This window comes from Mus caroli, unplaced genomic scaffold, assembly GCF_978045245.1.
Source record: "Mus caroli unplaced genomic scaffold, Mus_caroli_1 scaffold_1, whole genome shotgun sequence".
Classification (NCBI taxonomy): domain Eukaryota; kingdom Metazoa; phylum Chordata; class Mammalia; order Rodentia; family Muridae; genus Mus; species Mus caroli.
In genome coordinates this window covers 5,524,748-5,549,062 of record NW_028227256.1, presented here as the reverse complement: position 1 = coordinate 5,549,062, position 24,315 = coordinate 5,524,748, and the positions used below count along the sequence as shown (strand labels likewise).

Here is a 24,315-nt window from a genome sequence, read left to right as displayed (position 1 = left end):
ATTAATACATGAGGTTAAAGAAGCCAAGCCAGGAGTATAAATGGAACACGATTCTACTTTCAACACAAAAATACAATTCCAACTTCAATATGAATAATAAGTAGCTAATTCTAGAGCCAAATATAAGTGATCCTGTACCAGAAACACATATTCAGCTTACCCCAAACATCTTGCTGTAACATGGCAATAGTTTGAAGATTTTATATTACCAGAACAAAGAAAACAATAAATCAAAATATTTTTCAAATACACTAAAGAAAATTGTAGGTAGATGGGCATAGTAACACAGCGAAATCTCAGCTACCAGACTCAAATTCAGCATTTGGTTGGAAGAAACTTGTGGCCTGTTAATGCATTCCAGGTAGATTGCTACTGCTTCTATTTCCTTCGTGGTTATAGGTCTATTTAGATTGTTTACCTGATCTTAACTTTAGTAAGTGGTATCTATCAAGAAAATTATCCATTTTATTTAGCTTTTCCAATTTTAGTGAGTACAAGCATCTGAAGTAAGAGCTAATGATTCTTTGGATTTCCTGTGAGCCTGTTCTTATGACTGTCTTTTTATTTCTGGTTTTGTTAATTTAAATATTCTCAATCCATTTTAGTTAGTTTGGCTAAGGATTTGTCTGTTTATTGATTTTCTTAAAGAATCAACTCTTGGTTTCATTGACTCTTTGTGTTGTCCTTTTTGTCTCTACTTTATTGATTTCACCTCTGAGTTTATTTCCTGCCATCTATCTCTTGGGTGTATTTGCTTCTTTTGTTCTAGAACTTTCAGATGTACTGTTATGATGCTAACATGAGAAATCACTAATTTCTTTATGCAGTTTTTATTACTATTGCTCTGGAATACATCAAAGTTGCTGAATATAAAATTAACTCAAACAAATCCTTACCATTCCTATACTCAAATGATAGACAAGCTGAGAAAGAAATTAGGGAAATGACACCATTTGCAATAGTCACAAACAATATAAAGTATCTTGTTGTGACTCTAACCACACAATTGAAAGATCTGTACGAGAAGAACTTCAAGTCTCTGAAGAAAGTAACTGAAGATCTCAGAAGATAGAAAGATCTCCCATGCTCATGGATTGGCAGGATTAATATAGTAAAAATGTCCATCTTGCTGAAAGCAATCTACAGATTCAGTGCAATCCCCATCAAAATTCCAAATCAATTCCTCATAAGTTAGAAAGAGGAATTTCAAATTCATTTGGCATAACAAAAACCCAGGATAATGAAAACTATTTGACTAAAGTAATTATCATAGATATTCATTTTTTTCCCAAGCCTGGGGGATTCTGGCTTTGTGTCTTTCTTCACTTAGGATTATCTTATTCATAGGTTTTCACATATTATGTGTATCAATTCTAGGAAGTTTGCTTAAGATGTTATTCAGTGTTTATTACATATGTACACTGCAGAATACAGCTGCTGTATATTCTGGGTCTTTTTAAAATTAACATAACTTTTTGAATCTTTGGGAACTTTATATAATGCATCCCAACCCCACACATTTCTAAGTTCTTCCATTTCTATTCTCTACCCATTTAATCTCAAGGAAAATAAAAATAATTTCCCAAGGAAAATAAAAATAAAGTTCTGAAGAGAAAAACAAAACAAAACAACAACAAAACCCACAAAAGCAAACAAACAAAACCAAAGAAAACAACAACAAAAACACATTTTGTGAACACCTCTGGGGCATGACCTGCTCTATCAACTGCAGACTTCTGTGCATGTACCATTCGGATCCTCCATTTTGCCACCTCTCCATTACATACTCTTTTATCACACCGGCACTGTAAGTTGCTGTATACCTTTTCATGCATTGCACAATACCTTTTCTCCTAAATAGGTTTACTTTCGAATGTTTATTGCCATGAGTCATCAGTCTAATTCAAGGCATCTGGCTTCTGCTATACCATTAATACTGAACCCTCAAATAGTTTCTTTGGTGTCCTGCTTTTGCTCTGAGTTATGGATCTCCTTTGGCTACGGATCTACAGGAGCAGACTCTTCACATGCTCCAGTTGCTTGTAGTTTGGGAAAATGTTGGGGGTTGGGGAGCAACTCAAAGCTACAGATATGGGCCTGTGTAGTAGCTGAATTGGTTAACCTGTCATATCTCCACCATCCATACCACCAGAAACAGTTCTCCAGGCAAGGGGTGGGGCCACTTCCCCTGCATTCATGCTAAAGTTCTCCTGTGTTTTTACCACCAAAGCCAGCTTCCCCATGCTTCCTAAGTATAGCTCTTCATTACCCATGTTACCCCTGGCACCACCTTGAGTGGAGCCAGCTTAGTGAGGCCCTTCGATATCCACAAGGCTTCAGGCTACAGTACAGAGCATAGGCATCTGCATAGCCTTTGGTTGTAATACAAAGCATATATATCAACACAGACCTTAGCTGCAGTAGGACTATAGACCTAGATATGGCTCTCAGCAGCAGCATAGGCCTGGACATCCCCATCGACTCAGAGGTAGCACAGACCTCTCACATCAAGCTGTTTCTCACTGCCTTTGTTTCTCCAGTTCTGCCTCAATACATTGCAAACAAACAATCTATGCTCTTTTTCTCTCCTATCTTTCTACCACATGCTTGCTTCAACAAAGCCCACCCAGCAAGGTCCAGGCATAGTCCAGTGCTTGAGTGTGCTTTAACAATTTTTTAATGTTAAATAATGTTGTGTTTCTAGATTAAACTCCATCTGATCACGATGTATTATCTTTAGATACTTTCAGATTTCACTTACTAAAGTGTATGTGAGATTGTTCACATATGTGCATGTCTGCCTGTCACTGAAGCTCTTAACTCTGTTGATTTAGTTTTCCTGATTCTCAAGCACTGCTCTATTCTTCCTTAACTCAGAAAGCATTCTACATATGTCATTATATTTTGTGTTCTATGAATTCTGTTTTAATGTTTTTATAATTCAACATTTCTTTGCTGCAAGCTTAAAATATTTCAATGGATTTGATGCAGTTGTAACTTCTTGCTGGATATTTTACGGTTCTTTTATGGTCATTGCCATAGAGCTCTAATAGGTGGTTTACCTTGTTGTGAGCTGGTTGTTACTTTCCCTTTCAAATGGTTAATTTATTGCTTTAATATGTTTTATTTCATCTTCACTAACTTTTTATGTTAGCTAAATATTTGTAAAAATCCTGTTAGTTTTCCATAATTTATAAAGCCAGAAATTCACTACGTAAGTCTGGCTATGTATCCTTTTAGACTATGTAGTATGGAGTTAATTTGCAAGATTCTGTTTGGGTTGATTGATCTTTTCTCACTAGAAATCCCACTGTTCTGTGCTTGTATAGCCTGAAGAGATGAAAGAGATTCCCAGATTGGCCTCCTGGCGTCACTAATTAGAAAAGGGTTGGTTTAGTTGGACATTTCTAGCCAGCCCTTGCTGTGGGATAATGATTTGATGAAGATTGTGGGCTTTGCTTATAATGCCAAGCATTTTCTTCAGGGTATCTGGGGTGTCAGGATGAGAGACCATGACTACTGTTGTTGCTCAGTCTCCATATTTGGAAAAGAGGACTTTCAGAGCAATAGGAAATTCCCAGCATGGAGATTGTCTTTATGCTTATGAGTAATGTATGCTTTTGTGTGTCTTTAGCTACATCTACATCTTTAAGTTTCTTATTTCTACCTATGGTTTATATCAGTATTTATAATCACACCTATATTTATCTGATTTGCCATATATACATATGTTGGAAGCCAGCCTGCTGCTCATAAGAAATGGGGTTTCACCTGAGAGGCAAACCGGGTCTGAAAAGAGGGGAAACTAGGCAGTTGAGAGAAAGAATGGAGCTAAGTCAAGTTTCCTTATCAAAGCTCAAATGTTTAATGGCAAATGCGCTTATAAAGGGGGGGGGTGCATTCCCACCAATTCATCCTTGGAGCCTGGATACAGCTGCAGGTGATGACGAGCAGGATAGAGTGTAGTCTCTGAATAGTTCAAAGGCCTCCCAGAAGGTAGCAGTATCTTGAAGAACAGTGGCAGTGGCTGAACAATAGAGTGATCTAGGGAGGAAGGCTCCACCCTAGGTAATCTCCTTAGTGGCAGGTAGCAAGGTTAAGATCTGGCTCAGCCTGCTTCAGGCTGGGGGGGGGGTTTACATACATCAAAACTTCTACATCTCAGACTCTTAGCCTTTCTTTAATTCCTTTCTTAGACTGATTTTCCACTGATTGTTTTTAATTTCTTTGATTTTATAAGAAAATCAGAACTGTTTTAGGTGGTAGTACTAGACCTATCTATTCTGTAATTTCAAGTGTTGAAGATTACTGATGATACCAAAATTTTTATTTCCACAGCTTTTCAGGGACAGAAAAGATTTAGTTATGTTTTAAAGTGTTTGAATAAAGTGATACAGCTTTATAAGAAGTATTTCTTTGGACTATACTGAGAAGATCGTTTTCCATTTACCAGCAATGATTAGTCAATTTAACATTACAAATATGTACCCAATAAACAGTGATTACATTAAAAGATATAGTGGTTCCAACATTACTTAACAATTGCCATTCTTTAGAGCTTGTGATAGACTCTAACCCTGCCTAAGATAACCATAGTTTAGTTCTGTGGATATGGCTGAGAGGTTCACCATGCATCCTATCAGGCTGAAGAGGACATAAGCAGGGGGAGTGTTAGGTTTATGACAGTACTTAGGAAGTTAAATTTTTATCTTTCAAAAAGTGTTTCTAGTCACAACAGAAACTCCAGATGTGGGAAAACAGTCGATAGTGCTCAGGATTTATGATTGTACAAAATTGTATAACTAATGATGACCACATTCTGTTAATCTTTTCTGTTTCCAGGTTCAGGTTCTTCGGAATGCTGGGGAGGAAGTGACCCTGACAGTGTCATTCTTAAAACGAGCACCTGCTTTCCTCAAACTCCCAGTTAATGAAGACTGTGCATGTAAGCATTCATAGAATAGAAACAATAATCACAACATGGCATTTGTTCTCCGTCCCCCATTTCTTTCTAAACAGTACTTGGCATTTTCTTCTAAGAGTACAGTATGAAGTGGATATATGTATACTGCATAGAATCACCAAATCATATAGAATTCACTTGTCTTGAAAGTTAAAAATTTATGGTTTTATGTTGAAAATACTGAAATGCTTCCTTTCTACTGATTTTGAAATCTGCCATATAATTTTCACCAGCTCTGCTCTCCCCTTGTACTTTTACTTTACATAGCCTTTAACCATGTTCCATGTGCTTCTTAACCATTCTTATTGCTTTTGGCATAAATTTATGTTCAGATAATTTTCCTGTCATTTAACTGCTAGGATGTTTTGTGGCTTAATCTTGTGCAAATTTTGTGACTGCTGTGGTAATTTCTGTGAGTCATTTATGCCTCTTCCCCTTTGTGTCTAAAAAGCATAACTTTTTTTGAGGTCAGCTACCACCTCTAGCTCTTATAATCTTTCTGTCCTGTCTTCTGCCAACAACCTTGAACCTTGAAAGGAATGATTTGATATAGGTATCACATTTACATGTGGGAATTTTGATGTCTTATATTTTCTGCATACTCACTACTTGTGGGCTTCTGTGTTAGTTGCTATCTACTGCATGGAAAAGCTCAATGATGAGGATTGAGTCTTATACTAATATATGGGTTGTCTTAGTTATGGTTTGACTGCTGTGAATAGACATCATGATCAAGGCAACTCTTATAAAGGGCATTTATTTGGTACTGGCTTACAGGTTCTGAGGTTCAGTCCACTATTATCAAGTCAGGATCATGGCAGCATCCAAGCAGGCATAGTGTGAGAGAAGCTGAGCATTCTACATCTTGTTCCAAAGGTCAAGAGGAAAAGAGCAAATCTTCTACACTGGGAAGAGCATCAAAGCTCACCCCCACAGTGACACACTTCCTCCAGCAAGGCCATACCTACACCAACAAGACCAATCTCCAAATAGTACCACTCTCTGGGCCAAGCATGTTCAAACCACCACATTCCACTCCTTGGGTCACACCCACATGCTTGTTCAAAGACATGAGTTTAAGGGGGCTATAGGCATAGCATAATGCAAAATATATTTGTCCAACTTCAAAAGTCCTATGGTCTATAACAGTCTCAACAACACTAAAAGTCCAAAGTTCAAAGCCTCTTCTGAGATTCATCCAATCACTTAACTGTAATCCCCTATAAAATAAAAATTAAATAACAGATTACATCCTCCTACATCACTGGGTATATATTATCATACTACAATTCCATAGGAATTAAACACTGGACTAAAGCAAGGCCAAATACCAGTTGGGCAAACTCCAAACTCAGCATCTCATGTCTAATGAAAACTCCTTGTAGATTTATTGACTGCAACACAATTTTCTTTGTCTGGATCCACTCCCTGTTAGCAGCTTTCTTCAGTAGGTATCACATGGCTCTGCCATTTTGAAAATCTTAGTGCTTCCAAGGCAACTTCAATACTACAGCTTTTTGTTCCAGTGTCTGGGATCCACACATGATCTTTTAAGCTTTGTCATATCTATAGCTCTGTATTCTGTAGCACTCTAGGCTTGGGTTGCGTCTACTCCACTGCTACTGTGGCTCTTGGAGATCATTCCATGTTACTATCATTTCCAATAAACTGGGGACTTCTGGTACAACTAGGCTTCACTGATAGCCTCTCAAAGGCTCTCTTTATGGTACCAAGCTTCAACTTATTTGCATGACCCCTTCAGTTCTGGGCCATCAACTACACCAGAGGCTGCACTTACACCAATGGTTTTCCATGGCTTCTCACAGGGTCAAGCATCAGCTGCTCTCCATGATCCCTTCACACCTTCAAAACCAGTACCACCTGAGTGATTCTTACACATTGCTGAGTCCAGCTGTGGAATGAGGTACAACTTTGGTTATCTCTGTAACACAGCTTCTTTGTACTCTCAGAAAATATTTCCCAGAAGATTTCACCTCAGTGATTTTGGTGTCTTCTTAATCACCACTAAATTCTTAGCTCCAGCTAACCAGCATCAATTGTCTCACTTATCCCTTCTATTCTTAACTCTAAAACCAGAGCCACATGACCAAAGCAACCAAATTCTGCTGCTTGCTTAGGATGTAAACCCCCCCCCCCCAGTTCTATTATTATCTTTCTGTTTTCCAACACTCTTGATGCCTAAACTTGGCTGTCTAGGAACTTGCTCTGTAGATTGACCTTGAACTCAGAGATCTGCAAGACTCTGTCACTTGAGTGCTGGGATTAAAGGCTTATACCACCATGCATGAACTTAAGCTTTTCTTTGTGTAGAACTTGCTCTGTCCCAGGCTAGCCTTAAATTCAGCTGTGTACCATCATGCCTGATCCTAAGCATTTTATGGAAACTATACCTCAAGATCTGGATCAAAAGCCTCAAGATAAGGAATCCTTATGGAAGAATAGGGGAAAGGATTACAGCTTCTAAGGGAATAGGAATAGTAACATGTCTTCACGCCTCAAGATCTGTATAACAGTGTGCCCACCATTTCTGGATTGTAGTTCATTCTAGGTTAGAAGTCTAAGCTATTCCTGTTCAACTGCAAATTCAAACAGTACATTTAGCTGGGTGGGATATTGCTCCTTTAATTACTTTATCTCTGTCAATACTGGATACAGGTATGTTTCACTTCCTGGTGTCTTTTATTATTACTTGAACCATATACTTTGTATTTTTTTCTTTTTAAGCTTACTATGTTTGGTCCGAATGTTCTTTACGAGACTAAACCAGAAAGCAAAGTCTCTGATGAACTTTTCCCCATAATTAATCCAACTTTATTTAATTATTTATTTTACTCATTTATTTTACATCCCTCTAATTGTCTCTATCACTCTCTTTTGCAATCCTTCCCTCAATTCTCTGAGCAAGTGGGAACACACTGGTTATTCCCCCATCCTCAAATATCAATGGAATAGGTACATCTTCTTCCATTGAGACCGGATAAGGCAGCCTAACTAGAAGAAAATATCCCACTTACTGGCAACATCTTTTGGGATAGCCCCCACTCTAGTTGTTCAGAATTCACATGAAGATCAAGCTTCACATCTCCTACATATGTCGAGGAAGGCCTAGATTCCTGTATGCTCTTTGGTCCAGGTTAGTTGACTCTGTTGGTCTTTCCTATTCCCTTAGAAGCTGTAATCCTGAGAAGGTGCACAGTGTCCACACTTTGGTCTTCATTCTTCTTGAGTTTCATGCGTTTAGCAAATTGTATCTTAAATCTTGGGTATCCTAAGTTTTGGGCTAATATCCACTTATCAGTGAATACATATTGTGTGAGTTCTTTTGTGATTGTGTTACTTCACTCAAGATGATGCCCTCCAGGTCCATCCATTTGGCTAGGAATTTCATAAATTCATTCTTTTTAATAGCTGAGTAGTACTCCATTGTGTAAATGTACCATAATTTCTGTATCCATTCCTCTGTTGAGGGACATCTGGGTTCTTTCCAGCTTCTGGCTATTATAAATAGGGCTGCTATGAACATAGTGGAACATGTGTCCTTTTGACCGGTTGGGACATCTTCTGGATATATGCCCAGGAGAGGTATTGCTGGATCCTCCGGTAGTACTATGTCCAATTTTCTGAGGAACCGCCAGACTGATTTCCAGAGTGGTTGTACAAGCTTGCAATCCCACCAACAATGGAGGAGTGTTCCTCTTTCTCCACATCCTCGCCAGCAACTGCTGTCACCTGAATTTTTGATCTTAGCCATTCTGACTGGTGTGAGGTGGAATCTCAGGGTTGTTTTGATTTGCATTTCCCTGATGATTAAGGATGTTGAACATTTTTTCAGGTGTTTCTCTGCCATTCGGTATTCCTCAGGCGAGAATTCTTTGTTCAGTTCTGAGCCCCATTTTTTTAATGGGGTTATTTGACTTTCTGGAGTCCACCTTCTTGAGTTCTTTATATATATTGGATATTAGTCCCTTATCTGATTTAGGATAGGTGAAGATCCTTTCCCAATCTGTTGGTGGTTTTTTTGTCTTATTGATGGTGTCTTTAGCCTTGCAGAAGCTTTGTAGTTTCATGAGGTCCCACTTGTCAATTCTCGATCTTACAGCACAAGCCATTACTGTTCTATTCAGGAATTTTTCCCCTGTGCCCATATCTTCAAGGCTTTTCCCCACTTTCTCCTCTATAAGTTTCAGTGTCTCTGGTTTTATGTGAAGTTCCTTGATCCACTTAGACTTGACCTTAGTACAAGGAGATAGGAATGGATCAATTCGCATTCTTCTACATGTTAACAACCAGTTGTGCCAGCACCATTTGTTGAAAATGCTGTCTTTCTTCCACTGGACACTGTGCACCTTCTCAGAATTGGGAACAAAACACCCAGGGAAGGAGTTACAGAGACAAAGTTCGTAGCGGTGATGAAAGGATGGACCATTTAGAGACTGCCGTATCCAGGGATCCATCCCATAATCAACTTCTAAACGCTGACACCATTGCATACACTAGCAAGATTTTGCTGAAAGGACCCAAATATAGCTGTCTCTTGTGAGACGATGCCGGGGCCTAGCAAACACAGGAGTGGATGTTCACAGTCAGCTATTGGATGTATCACAGGGCTCCCAATGGAGAAGCTAGAGTAAGTACCCAAGGAGCTAAAGGGATCTGCAACCCTATTGTTGGAACAACATGATGTACAAACTAGAACCCCGGAGCTCTTGTCTCTAGCTGCATATGTATCGAAAGATGGCCTAGTCAGCCATCAATGGAAAGAGAGGCCCATTGGACTTGCAAACTTTATATGCCCCAATATAGGGGAATGCCAGGGCCAAAAGAATGGGAATGGGTGGGTAGGGAAGTGGGGGGCGCTATGAGGGACTTTTGGGATAGTATTGGAAATGTAATTGAGGAAAATATGTAATAAAAATATAAAAAAAAATAAAGAGATGGAACAATAAAAAAAAATACTACAGTAAAACCTATTTTTGTATACTAACTTAACTGTAATTCGATATTCAAAAGACAAGGAGTTTTAAGAAATAAAACTACCAATTACATAACAAAAAAAAAAAAAAAAAGAAGCTGTAATCCTTTCCCCTATTCTTCCATAAGGATTCCTGAATTCTGTCTACTGTTTGGCTGTGGATGTGTGCATCTGTCTGAGTCAGCTTCTGGGTGGAGCCTTCCAGAGGACAGCCATGTTAGATTCCTGTCTGCAAGCATAACAGAGTATCTTTAATAGTGTTAGGGATTGTTTCTTGTCGATGGGATGAATCTCCAGTTGGGCTAATTATTGTTTGGCCATTCCCTCAGTCACTTCTCCATCCTCTATTTCTTCATTTCTTGTAGACTGGATAAATTTGGCTCAAAAGTTTTTTGGGTGAGTTGTACCTATTGCTCCACTGGGGTTTCTGCATGGCTACATGAGGTTCCTTATCCCAAATGTTAAGGACACCCTCACTGATTCTTGGGTGCATCCCTTATCCCAGGTATCTGTCTCTTCCTGGGGATGCCCAGTACTTCCCCACCACAGCCAGTTGCAGATTTCTATTCATTCTCATGGACATCTGACCATCCCTCCTGTCGCTCTTCACACCTGATCCTGAATCACTCACCCCTTCTCCCTCTATGTCTGCCACCTAGTTCCCTCCCTCCATCTGGCTCTTAGGACTATTTTATTCCCATTTCTAAGTGGGATTCAATCATCCTCTCTTGTGCCTTCCTTCTTGTTTAGCTTCTTTGGGACTATAGATTATAGCATGTATCTACCGTATTTTATAGCTAATATCCACTTTTAAGGGAGTATACTCCCTTTGGGACTGGGTTATCTCACTCAGGATGATATTCTTTTATTCTTTTTTTTTTTTTTAGTTTTTCGAGACAGGGTTTCTCTGTGTAGCCCTGGCTGTCCTGGCACTCACTTTGTAGACCAGGCTGGCCTCGAACTCAGAAATCCGCCTGCTTCTGACCCCCCCCCCCCCCCCAGTGCTGGGATTAAAGGCATGTGCCACCACACCCGGCCCCAGGATGATATTCTTAAGATCCATACATTTGCCTGTGAAATTCATGATGTCTTTGCTTTTCATAGCTGAAAAGTTTTCTACTGTGTATAGCTGAAGAGTATTCTACTGTCTAGGGGTACCACATTTTCTTTATCCATTCTTCAGTTGAAGTATATCTAGGTTGTTTACAATTTCTCATTATTACAAATAAAGCTGCTATGAACACAGTTGGTCAAGTGTCTTTATGGGATGGTGCAGCATATTTTGGACATATTCTCTGGAGTGGTATACCAAAATTGATTTCCAAAGTGGTTGTACAACTTTGCACACCTACCAGCATTAGAGGAGTGTTCCTCTTACTTCATATCCTTGCCAGCACGTACTATTGCTTGACTTTCTGAACTTAGCGATTCTGATGGGTATAAGATGGAGTTTCAGAGTTGTTTTTGTTTGCATTTCTCTGATGACTAAGGATAGTGAACCTGTCTTTAATTGCTTCTCTGCCATTTGAGATTTTCCTGTTGAGAATTCTGTTTAGCTCTGTGCCACATTTTTTAATTGGGTTATTTGAGTTGTTGATGTTCAACTTCTTGAATTCTTTACAAATTTTAGATAGTAGCCCTCTGTCAGATGTAGGGTTGCTGAAGATCCTTTCTCAATCTGAAGGCTGCTGTTTGTTTTATTGATAGTGTCCTTTGCCTTATAGAAGCTTTGTAGTTTTATGGAGTTTCATTTATCAATTGTCTTAGAACCTAAGTCATTGGTGTTCTGCTCAGGAAATTGTCTCCTGTACCAATTCATTTGAGACTTTTTCAGACTTTCTTTTCTATGAGATTTCATGTATTTGATTTTATATTGAGGTCCATAGACATTGAAAGAGCAATTCTCAACTTCATGTGGAAGAATGAAAAACCCAGGACAGCCAAAATAATCATCAACAATAAAAGTACCTCAGGAGGATTTCCATCCCTGACCTCAAGCTGTATTACAGAGCAATAGTGATTTAACAACAACAACAACAAAAACTGCATATTATTGGCCCAGAAATAGACATGTTGATCAATGGAAGACCCAGAAACCCTAAGGACACTTGATTTTTTATTTAAAAAAAGAAAAAAAGGCAAAGCCATACAGTGGAAAAAAAGAAAGGATCTTCAACAAATGGTGATGGTCTAATGGTATGTCTACATCTTGAAGAATGAAAACAAATCCATATTTTTTTACCCTGCACAATATTCTCCTGGGCTCTTTTGAGACTTCCTTTGTCAAGGAATTAGTCTAAATCTCTTTGCCTTAGTCTCAAGCAGACTTTTTGGACAAGGACAAAAAGCAGCCACATTCTTCACCAAATATCACAAGAATGGACTCTTGGCCACATACTGAAATTTTCTGCTGCTATAAACTCTTGGGACTGCAGGCTTACAGAGCTCAAATCAGTACCATCTTCCTTATTCTGGCTAGGATAGCCCATTATGCCCCATTTAAGCATTTTTCTCTTCCCAAATCCAAAGTCCCAAAATCCACATTCTTCCAAACAAAAACATGGTCATGCCTATAATAGCAATACCCCCAGTCCCTGATACCAACTGTCTTTGTAAAGGTTTTGCTGTTGTGAACAGACACCATGACCAAGGCAACTGTTATAAAAGAGGACATTTAATTGGGGCTGGCTTGCTGTTAATATGTTTAGTCCATTATCATCAAGGCAGGAGCATGACAGGTAGGATGCAAGAGAAGCTGAGAGTTCTACACCTTGTTCTAAAGACGTTAACAGGATTAGACTGACTCTTCCACACTGGGCAGAGTTTCAAAACCCACCCCTACAGTAACACACCTCCTCCAACAAGGCCACACTCATCCCAACAAGGCCACACTTCCAAATAGTGACACTCCCTGGACCAATCATATTCAAAACACCACATGGGTATGACCATAATTAATAAGACCTCATTTTACTGCTATCTCTACTTACCAGAAAATTAATAGGTTTTATCCAAGAGCCCATGATATTTCTAGCCATAGGTTCTTGAAGTCACTGACAATCTCAGGAATAGGTTTTGTTTCATGGAGTAGGACTTAATTCAAACAAAACAGAGAGTGGTTGGTCACTCATAACATCAATGCCCATATTATACAGGTGGACATACATTGCCAAGCAGGTCTTTATTGTTTGGTTCAGGTTTCTTCTCTTCTGGTAATGTGTACAGTATCTTTAAGAACCATGAAGTCTAACCACTAGGGATAGATGACCTAGTGGAATATCAGCTAGCTTTCTTTATGTTCTATAACATAAAAAAGTGGTATCTTTAGAAATATTCTTACCATCAAGGTTCTGGTGTGTAACCAGTAGCATTGACAGTGGCCTAAAATATTTGGGAAAGGGTCTAAGATATAATGACTCAAAAAGGTGTAGTCCATTACTGACACTGGAGGTTTTATTTGGTAGCATATGGTGTCTAACCTGGGCATTGTTTTCTCATTATAGTGTAACTCAATTTATACTCCAAGTATTCATGTGTATATGTGTTTGTCTGCCTTTTAATATTTCAGCAATACTAGGTGTCTAGTTGGCTTTTTCAAAAGGTCTTTAGTATTATCTATTCCCCATTCCTCCTCTACTTATTCTTTCTATCCTACAACCAACTTGATTCCCCCTTTTCTCTTTGTAACACTATATTTTATTGAAACTTTCATTAGAAATCATCTATACCTCCAAGGCCCTTTAATTAGATACCTAACTTCTGCAAGTATTCCAATTGAAACTTGTATGTCTAAATATTTTGAGAAAGTATGCAGTGTTTGTGCTTGTAGGTTTAAGTTAGCACATTAAGAGTAGTTGTTTCTAATTCTACTAATATAAAATCAAGTTTATTAATTTTATTTTTAAATGGCTGAGATATAGATTGCATAAATGCATCACATTTCTTCAACATCTTTCAATTAATGGGCATATAGGCTCTTTCCATTTCCTGAGTATTTTGAAAAGAAGCAGCAATAAACATGGATAATCTATTATTTGTGTAGTAAATATAGAATCCTTTAGCTATATGTCCACCAATTGTATATCTGGATCTTGTGGTAGATCTATTTTCTAGCTGTTGAGGAACCTCTACATTGATTTCCAATTGTTATTGTAGCAGTTCAGACTTCCACCAACAGTGAATAAATGTTCCTCTTTCCCCTAGACCACTGTAACACTTGCTACAATATTTTTGAAGTTTTAGCTATTATGATTTTGGTACGATGAAATCTCAAAACCATCTTATTTTTGCAGTCCCTAATGGCTAACATTGTTGGTTATTTATATAGTGATCCCAACCATTTTTGTTTCAGCTTTTGGAATATCTCTGTGTAGTTGAATGGCTCATTTTATAAATGGATAATTTTATAATTAGATGTTTAGTTTGTGATTTCTTTGTATAATCTAGATGCTAACCCTCTGTCATATGTATAATTGGTAAATTTTATTCCCCCATTCTATAGAATAGCATGCTGCTTGAATGATGTTATCCATTTCTTTACAGCATCTTCTGAGTTTCATTTAATGTTGCTTGTCATTTGTTGCTCTTAATGCCTCTGTTATTAGAGTTCTATTTAGAACCTTCTTTTCTGTGTCTATAACATCTAAAATATGTCTTACTTTTTATTACTTTAAATAGAACAAACCAGGATTTATGTTGAGGTTCCTGATCCACTTAGTGTGTGTGTGTGTGTGTGTGTGTGTGTGTGTGTGTGTGTGTATTCAGAGTAAGAAATACAGATCTACTTTCATTTTGACTAGTATCATTTCTTGAACATTCTGGCTTTTTCAGATCTTTACCTAAAATTATACAGCCTTATGTCTTTTTCTTTAATTCTATTACATTTATCAACACACTTGTTTTTCTGTCAGAACCAGGTAGTTTTCACTATAGCTCTGCAGTGTTATTTAAATCATGAATAGTGATACCTCTAGCTGTTATTTTAATGTTCAGGATTATTTGGGTTTTCTGGGATCCTTGGGTTTCTATATAATTTTTAAAATATTTATTTTATGTAAAGAAGAAGTACATGACTATTTTCATGGGAGTTGTACTTAATCTGAAGTTTGCTTTTACCAAAATGGATACTGGATAGTATTAAAAACAAAAAAACAAAAAAACTTTTTGCCGGGCAGTGGTGGTGCACAACTTTAATCCCAGCACTTGGGAGGCAGAGGCAGGCAGATTTCTGAGTTCGAGGCCAGCCTGGCCTACAGAGTGAGTTCCAGGACAGCCAGGGCTACACAGAGAAACCCTGTCTCGAAAACCAAACCAACCAAACAAAAAACAAACAAACAAACAAATGAACAAACAAAAAACCAAAAAAAACCCAAAAAACAAAAACCTTTCCTACTTCTTATGAGATGACCATGTAGATTTTTTTCCTTGAGAATCTATGTGATGCATCCCATTTGTAAATGTATGTATATTGAACAACATATATAAATCTCTGGGAGATTCCAAGTAGATCATGAGTTATACTATTTTTATATGTCTTGAATTTAGTTTGCAAGTATTTTATTGAAGATTTTTCCATCCAGGATTATCAGAGTTCTTGGCCTATAATTCTCTTTTATTACTGAATCTTTGTCTGATTTTGATATTTTGGCAATACTGGTTCTGTTAAAGCATTTGGAAATCTTTTTCTTCTTTTTATTTTACCAAATCACTTATAGAGCATTGGTATTATTTGGTTTTTTTTGAAGGTCTGATAAAATTCTGAGCTAAATACATGTGACTCCAGGTTATTTATTCATATAATTTAAAATTATTGATTATATCTCATTAGTGTGAACCTACTAAAAGTATTTTCCTTCTCTTGATTTAACATCAGAGGATAGTGATATTTTCTTTTGAACTCTAATTAATTTAGATCTTTTCTATTTTTCTTTTGGATAATTTTGTTAAGTTTGCTAACCTTCTTAAGTTTTACATAGATGTAACTCTTTATTTCATTGTTTCCCTGTATATTTTTCTCAGTTAAATTTCATTCATTTCAGCTATGATTTTGATAATTTCTTATCATTTACTATTTTGGGGTATTCTTTCTTCTTGTTTTCCTAACATTTTCAAGTTATGAATATGAGATCATTCAATATTTTGCTGTAGTTTTGTAAACTTTACTCTTGAGGCTCCTTTCATGTATCTCATATATTTTGTTTTTTTGTGTTTTCGTCTATGCCCCTGCATTTGGGTCATAGACGTTCAGAATTGAGACTTCCTCTTGGTGCGATTTTCCTATGATGGATATGATGTGTCTTTTTCCATCTCATTTGATAATTTTTGGCTAAAAGTCTTATTTTATAAGATATTAGATTGTTAACTCCAGGTTATTTCTTGAAACCATTTGCTTGAAATTTTTTTTTCCAGACTTTTACTCTGAGATAGTGTCTGTCTTTGTTACTGAAATGTGTTTATTGTATGGTGGATCCTGTTTCCACATCCAGTCTGTTAGCCTGTGTCTTTTTATTGAGGAATTGAGTCCATTGATTTTGAGAGCTATCAAAGACAGATGATTGTTCCTCTTATTATTGGTGTTAGAGGTAGTTGTGTGGTTGTTTGTTTGTTTGTTTGTTTTTATTTTATGGGCATAGTTACCCTCCTTTTCTAGAGAATTCCTTCTGGTGTTCTCTATAGAGCTGTATTCATAGAAAGATATTATTTAAATTTGACATATAATACCTTGGTTTCTCCATCTACAGTGATTGAGAGTTTTGCTTGGTACAGTACCCTGGGCTGGCATTTGTGTTCTTTTCAGGCCTGGATAACGTCTGTCCAGGATCTTCTGGCTTTTAGAGTGTCTGTTGAGAAGTCTGGTGTAATTCTGATACATCTGCCTTTATTTATAACTTGACCTTTTCCCCATCACAGCTTTTAATATTCTTTCTTTATCTGTGCATTTAGTGTTTAGATTATTATGTGAGGAGAGGATTTTCCTTTCTGTTCAAATCTACTTGGTGTTCTGTAGGTTTCTTGTGCATTTATGGCTTTCTCTCTCTTTAGGTTAGGCAAGTTCTCTTGTATTTGTTGAAGCTGTTTTCTGGCCCCTTGAGCTGGGATCCATTGCCCTCTTCTATTCCTGTTATTCTTAGATTTAATCATTTCATTGTGTCCAGAATTTCCTGGATATTTTGGGTTAGGAGTTTTTCATACTTTGTGATTTCTTTGACTGATGAGTCAATGCCTTCTATGGTATCTTCTATGCCTGAGATTCTCTCTTCTATCTCTTGTATTCTGTTGCTCATGCTTGTATCTGTAGCACCTGATTTCTCCAAGATTAACTCCATTTATGCTTTCTTTATTGTTTCTATTTCTATTTTTAGTTCCTCTACCATTTGTTCAATTCCTTCAACTTTTTTATTTTCCTGAATTTCTTTAAGGGATTTCTTTGTTTCCTATTTAAGGGTTTCTACCTGTTTGCCTGTGTTTTCCTGTATTTTTTTGAGGGAGTTATTTATATCTTCCTTAAAGACCTCTATCATTTTCATGAGATGTAATTTCAGGTCATTATCTCACTTTTCAGGCATGTTAGGCTATCCAGCACTTGTTGTGGTGGGGGAACTGTGTTCTGATGCTACCAAATTGCACTGGTTCCTGTCCTTTATGACCTTGTGTTTGTCTTTTGGTATCTGGTTATCTCTGGTGTTAACTGGTCCTGGTGTCTTGTACTGGAGCTAGCCTCCTTGGAGTTATATAGAGCTCTGTGACCTGGATTAGAGCCAATCTCCAGGGAGGCAGGCAGTGCTGTATCTGGTTAGAGCAGGTCTCCTGTGTCCTGGTTACTGCATATCACCTGGCAGGTAAACAGGTGGTAGGGAATGGGAGGGGATATGGCTGCTGATCTGTCCTGCATGGAAAAGCAGACTAGAAGCAAGATGGAGCTCAGGATGGTGGGTAGGTCCTATGTCAGCTGTGCTCTGTGGGTGCCCTAGCTGGTCTGTGCATTTGGGTGAAATCCTTACATGTGACCCTGGTTACCAGAGACCTCCTGTGAGGCAGATAGATTGTAGCATGTAGGAGGGTCAGTATTTTGATTTTGTTTAGTGATGGTATGTTATACATATTTGATTTAATGTATGCATTTTATGCATGTTTTAAAGTATCTTATTGTAAATATGTTAAAGTATCATTTTTCCAATTATCTATTGTGAATTCACTATGATAGACCACAATTTTATTAATTACTTAAGAGAAATTACTTGTAAGATGGAATAATAAAATTCTTGTGCATTATTTGGTTTCTAGAATGATTACAATATTCTTTGTGGTCATTTTTATAAAATTCAATATGGCTAGATTCTTTTCATGCTACTTTCTACTTCAGTGAAGTTATAAACTCCTTTGTAGTCATCTTATCCTTTCAGCATTTGCTTTAGTTTTATGAGCCTTCTGAAGTGGCCTCATAGTTATTTCGGACAATAGTAGTTTGTACTTTCTCCTTTTTTTTTCTATGTAGTTCTTTCTATGAATCTATGATATAACTTTTTAATTTTTAAATTTTTACTTGTTTACATTTCTATTCAACTACATCTTTATGATATGAGTGAAGGTCATTGAATGTATAGCTAGATTCTTATTGTATATTCCTTTATATGTATATATTTTCTTCATAATATTTTAAATACATGTACAGAATTTGATATTTTGTGTTGTATAAAACAAATATTTGATATATGATGTTTAAATATGAAAATAAACTCTTTTAAAAATAATGTTCTAAAGATAAAAATGCATTTCAACTTTAAATGAAGTAGCAAAATAAGGTGTAAATTTTAAATAAAAGTTATTATTTATTCTTGTTTTATATGTGTGTTTACTTGTAAGCATGTAAGTAAATGCATCATGAGCTTTTAATTCTCAGGGTGGCCAGTAATACTCAGGGAGATCATAAGAAGTTGTCATATTCCCTGGCACTGGAGGTAAGGATGGCTGTGATTTGCCATGTGGGTGTTATGAACTGAACCTAGGTCTTCTGCTAGAACATCGTGTGTTCTTAACCACTGAGCCATCATTTTATCCTCTAACTACAAAACTTTGCATTTGAATAGTAGAAAAATTTAGTTCAGGCAAATGACTTCTTAGTTGCAGAAAAACTAGAAACTTTAGTAATAAAGAAGGGAACAATTCTTTTGTATCCCTAAGAAGTTTGATGCTTAAATTCAGTTGCAAACTTTCAAAAAATAATTGTTTGCTCAAACACATTAAAAACTCTAAAGTTATAATATTTTGTCACAGTGTAGAATCAAGTCCAGGCACATGTGTCCAGTCCTGAAGTTTATAGTTTCCATAGTGTGATATCATCTTTAAAAAATGTAAATCATTAATTGTTTATCTTCAATTTTAAAAATGGTATATGTTACTAGATTTCTCATAAGGTTTGAATAGTTTTGCCTTACAATATCAAAAAACAAGGAGTTTGATGAGGATTCAGGATGTATGAATACATACTGAGAACAAACATAAATCTGCAGACTCTACTGATATAGAATTAGTCCATAGTTTGAAAAAAAACCCATAAAATAGAACTTTGCAGACAAATTCAATATTAAACATCTGGTTAGAAGAATTAGGGAAAATGGTTTAGAAGTTAAGAATATTCACTGCATTTTCAAAGGGTACAGATTATATTCCTACCATCCCATTGTGGCTCACAGCCATACATAACTCCAGTTCTATGAGATCATGTACCCTATTCTAATTTCTCTGAGCAAGAGGCACTGAAAAAATCATAAGATACCTTTTTAGAAAGTACAATGCTTTTTAAAATTTAATTTTATTTGTAATTCATTTTTTACACTCTATATCCCTTTCTCCACCCCCACCCACCCTCCAACTTCTCCATATCCCATACCTCCTCCCCTCCCCACCCTGTCTCCTCGTGGATGTCCCCATCCCCCACCCTATCTGACCTCTAAACTTCATGGGGCCTTCAGCCTCTTGAGAGTTAGGTGCATCATCTCTGAATGAACAGATCTGGAAGTCCTCATTAGTATGTGGGTTGGGGGCCTCATATCAGCTGGTGTATGCTGCCTGTTTGGTGATCCAATGTTTGAAAGATGTCAGGGAGTCCAGATTAATTAAGACTGTTGGTCCTCCTAGAGGTTCTTTCAGCCTTCCCTAATTCAACAACAGGGATCAGCTGCTTCTGTCCATCGGTTGGGTACAAACATCTGCATTTGACTCTTTCAGCTGCTTGTTGGGTCTTTTGGAGGGCATTCATGATAGATCCATTTTTGTGAGTGCTCTATAGATTCAGTAATAGTATTAGGCCTTGGGACCTCCCCTTGAGCTGGATCTCACTTTTGGCCTATCACTGGACCTTCTTTTCCTCAGGCTCCTCTCCATTTCCATCCCTGAAATTCTTTCAGACAGAAACAATTATAGGTCAGAGATGTGACTGTGGGATGGCAACCCCATCCCTTACTTGATGTTCTTTCTGCTGAAGGTTGGCTCTATAAGTTCCTTCTCCCTACTGTTTGGCATTTCGTCAAAGATACCTCCCTGTGAGTCCTGGGAGTCTCTCACCTCCCATGTCACTGGTGCATTCTGAGGAGTTCCCCCAACCTCCAATTTCCTGAGGTTGCCTGTTTCTGTTCTTTCTGCTGGCCCTCAGGGCTTCCGTTCTTTTCTCTCACCAAATACCAGATCAGGTTCCCCTTTATTCCCCACTGCCCCCCTACCCAATCCACTTTTCTTCCCAAGCCTCTCTCCTCCCCACTTGTGATTGCTTTCATCTCTCTTCCATTTGGAACTGAGGCGTTTTCACTTGGGTCCTTTGGCCTTTTGAAATCTGTGGACTATATCCTGTGATTCTGTATGGTTTTTTTCCCCTAATATCCACTTATTAGTGAGTACATGCCATGCATGTTTTTTGGGGGTCTGAGTTACCTCACTCAGGATGATATTTTCTAGTTCGATCCATTTGCCTGCAAAAGTCAGGATGTCCTTGTTCTGAATAGCTGGGTAGTATTCCACTGTGTAAATGAACTACATTTTCTGTATCCATTCTTCTGTCCTGTGATATCTAGGTTGTTGTCAGTTTATGGCTATCACAAATAAGCCCGCTATGAACATAGTGGAACACGTGCCCCTGTGGCATGGTGGGGTATCTTTTGAGTATATGCAAAAGAGTGGTATAGTTGGGTCTTCAGGTAGATCTATTTCCAATTTTTTGAGGAACTTCCAGATTGATTTCCAGAGTGGTTGCACCAGTTTGCAATCCCAAAGGCAATGGAGGAGTGTTCCTCTTTCTCCATATCCTCTCCAACATGTGTTATCACCTGAGGTTTTGATCTTGGCCATTCTGACTGGTATAAGGTGGAATCTCAGTGTCATTTTTATTTGCATTTCTCTGATTACTAAGGAATTTGCACATTTCTTTAGGCACTTCCCAGCCATTTGATTTTCCTCAGTTGTGATTTCTCGGTTTAGTTCTATACCCCATTTTTTGATTGGCTTGTTTGGTTTTTTTGGTGATTAGCTTCTTGAGTTCTTTAAATAATTTGGATATTAGCCAATAATAATATGGATATAGCCCATATCTATCAGATGTGGGGTTAGTGAAGAGTTTTTTTCCCAATCTGTAAGTTGCCAATCTGTCTTATTGACTATGTCCTTTGAATTACAGAAGTTTCATGAGGTCAGCTGCAAGGGAAAAGGGCCAAGTAACATACAAAGTTAGAATATCAGAATTACATGAGACTTCTCAACAGAGAATAAAAAGAGGGAAAAGCCTGGTCAGAGGTCCTGCAAACTCTAAGAAAACACAAATGCCAGCCTGGTCTACTATACCCAGCAAAACTCTCAATCAACATAGATGGAGAAACCAAAATATTCCAGGACAAAACCAAATTCAAATAGTATCTACATACCAATCCAACCCTACAGAGGATCCTAGAAGGAAAACTCCAACACAAGGAAGGTACTTGCACCAAATAAAGGACAAGATATTAAGCATCTCACAACAAAGTCAAAAGAAGAGAACCACAAGCACATAAAGCCACCCACAAAAACAAAATATCAGAAACCAACAGTCATCTCCCTTTAATATTTCTCAATATTAATGGACTCAAATCACCTGTAAAAAGACATAAACTAACAGACTAAATATGCAAGCAAGTTCCAGCATTTTGCTGCATACAAGAAACACACCTGAATAACAAACGCAGACAATATCTCAGGGTAAAAGGATATAAAAAGGTCTTCCAAGAAAGTGGCCCCTGGAAACAAGCAGAAGTTCCCATCCTAATATCCAATAAAATAGATTTTCCACTAAAAGGTGTCAAGCATGATGAAGAAGGACACTTCATATTCAACAAGGGGAAAATCCATCAAGAGAAAGTCTCAATTATGAACATCTATGCCCCAAATGCATGATCACACACATTCATAAAAAAAATTGCTAAAGTTCAAAATGCACATTGAAACCCACACAACACTCCAGTCTCACCAATGGATGGGTCATTGAAACAGTAACTAAACAGAGACACAGTGAAACTAAGAGTGGTTATGAGCCAAGTGGATTTAACAGATATCTACAGAACATTTCACACTAAAACAAAAGAATACACCTTCTAAGCATCTCATGGTAACATCTCCAAAATCAACCATCTAATTGGTCACAAAACAATACTCAACTGATGCAAGAAGATTGAAATAATATCATGCAGCTTATCAGGTCTTCAAGAACAGCAAAAAATACAGAAATCCCACATACAAGTGGAAATTGAATAACTCTTCAATGATAACTTGGTCAGGGAAGAAATAAAGAAAGAAATGGAAGACTTTCTGGAATCTAATGAAAATGTTGACACATCATACCTAAATTTAAGAGACACAATGAAAGCAGTGCTAAGAGGAAAGTTCATAGCACTAGGTGCCTTGGAAACTGGAGAGGTCTTACATTAACAACTTAACAGCACACCTGAGAGCTCTAGACCAAAAAAAAAAAAAAAAAAAAAAAATCCTACTCATCCAAGAGTAGTAGAAGGCAGGAAGTAGTCAAAAACAGGGCCAAAGTCAACCAAATAGAAACAAAGAAAATGACACAGAGAATCAACAAAACCAGAAGCTGGTTCTTTGAGAGAATCAACAAGATAGAAAAACCCCTATCCAATCTAACTAAAGGGAAAAATGGCATTATCGAAACTAACAACATCAGAAATGAAAAGGGAGACATAACAACAGAAAGAGAGGAAAATCAAAAATCCATCAGATCCTATTATAAAAGCCTATATTCAACAAAACTGGAAAATCTAGATGAAATGGAAGGTTTTCTAGACAGATACTGTGGTTTCCCTTCCCCCACCTGCTTGAACCTGCTTGCTCAAGGGTGGAGCTTCCTGCTCATTCGTCCTGCCACGCCCACTGCTGGACCCTGCCGCTTTGTTGCTTGGAGGCACACACGTGTTTGTCCTGCTACTGGACCCTGAGTTACTTGGCGGGAAATCGGGTTCCCTCCCCCTTCCTTTATAACTGAGTGTCTGGAAATAGTAAAATTGAGCTTTGATCAGAATACTGTCTTAGCTACATTTCTTTCTCTCACCGCCTAGCCCCTCTTCTCTTCCAGGTTTCCAAAATGCCTTTCCAGGCTAGAACCCAGGCTGTGATCTGCTGGCTGGACACAACAAGATACTACATACCAAAGTTAAATCAAGAGCAAATAAACTACCTAAACAGGCCTATATCTCACAAGGAAATAGAAGAATTCATTAAAAACCTTCCAACCAACAAAAGCCCAGGGCCAGATGGATTTAGTGTAGAAATAAAACCACATACTTACCATCACTTGATTTTTGACAAAGACACCAAAAATATACAGTGGAAAATAGTAAGCATCTTCAATAAATGGTGCTGGTCTAACTGAAAGTATGTATTATGTATGTATGTATGTATGTATGTATGTATGTAGAAGAATGAAAACAGACCTATACTTGTCACCTTGTACAAAGCTCAAGGTGAAGTGGATCCAGGACCTCAACATAAAACCAGATACACCGAATCTAATAGGAGAAAAAGTGGAAAAGACACTTGAACTCATTGGCACAGGGTGAAATTTCCTAAACAGAAGTCCAATGACTCATGCTCTAAGCTCAAGAATTGATAAATGGGACCTCATGAAAGCTTCTGTAAGGCAAAAGACATTATCAATAATACAAATATGCAACCTACAGATTGGGAAAAAATATTTCAATAACCCCACATCTGATAGAGGGCTAATATCCAAAATATATAAAGAACTCAAGAATTTAATCACCCAAAAACCAAACAACCCAATCAAAAGTATAATGTTTCTAAAATTGAAACTATTCTCTTTTAGGGT

The 24,315-nt window shown here is 37.5% G+C and overlaps 1 protein-coding gene across 17 annotated transcripts in view; it reads left to right on the top strand.

The window, feature by feature from the left end:
• The window catches only part of Sntg1 (syntrophin gamma 1), an 878,005-nt gene that overhangs the window by 617,397 nt on the left and 236,293 nt on the right, over positions 1–24,315 (top strand). For all 17 annotated transcript variants that reach the window (XM_085835546.1, XM_085835535.1, XM_029469832.2 and 14 more), the window contains one exon: positions 4,843–4,945. In XM_085835546.1, the coding sequence (XP_085691672.1) occupies positions 4,843–4,945 (103 nt within the window). The remainder of the gene's footprint in view (positions 1–4,842; positions 4,946–24,315) is intronic.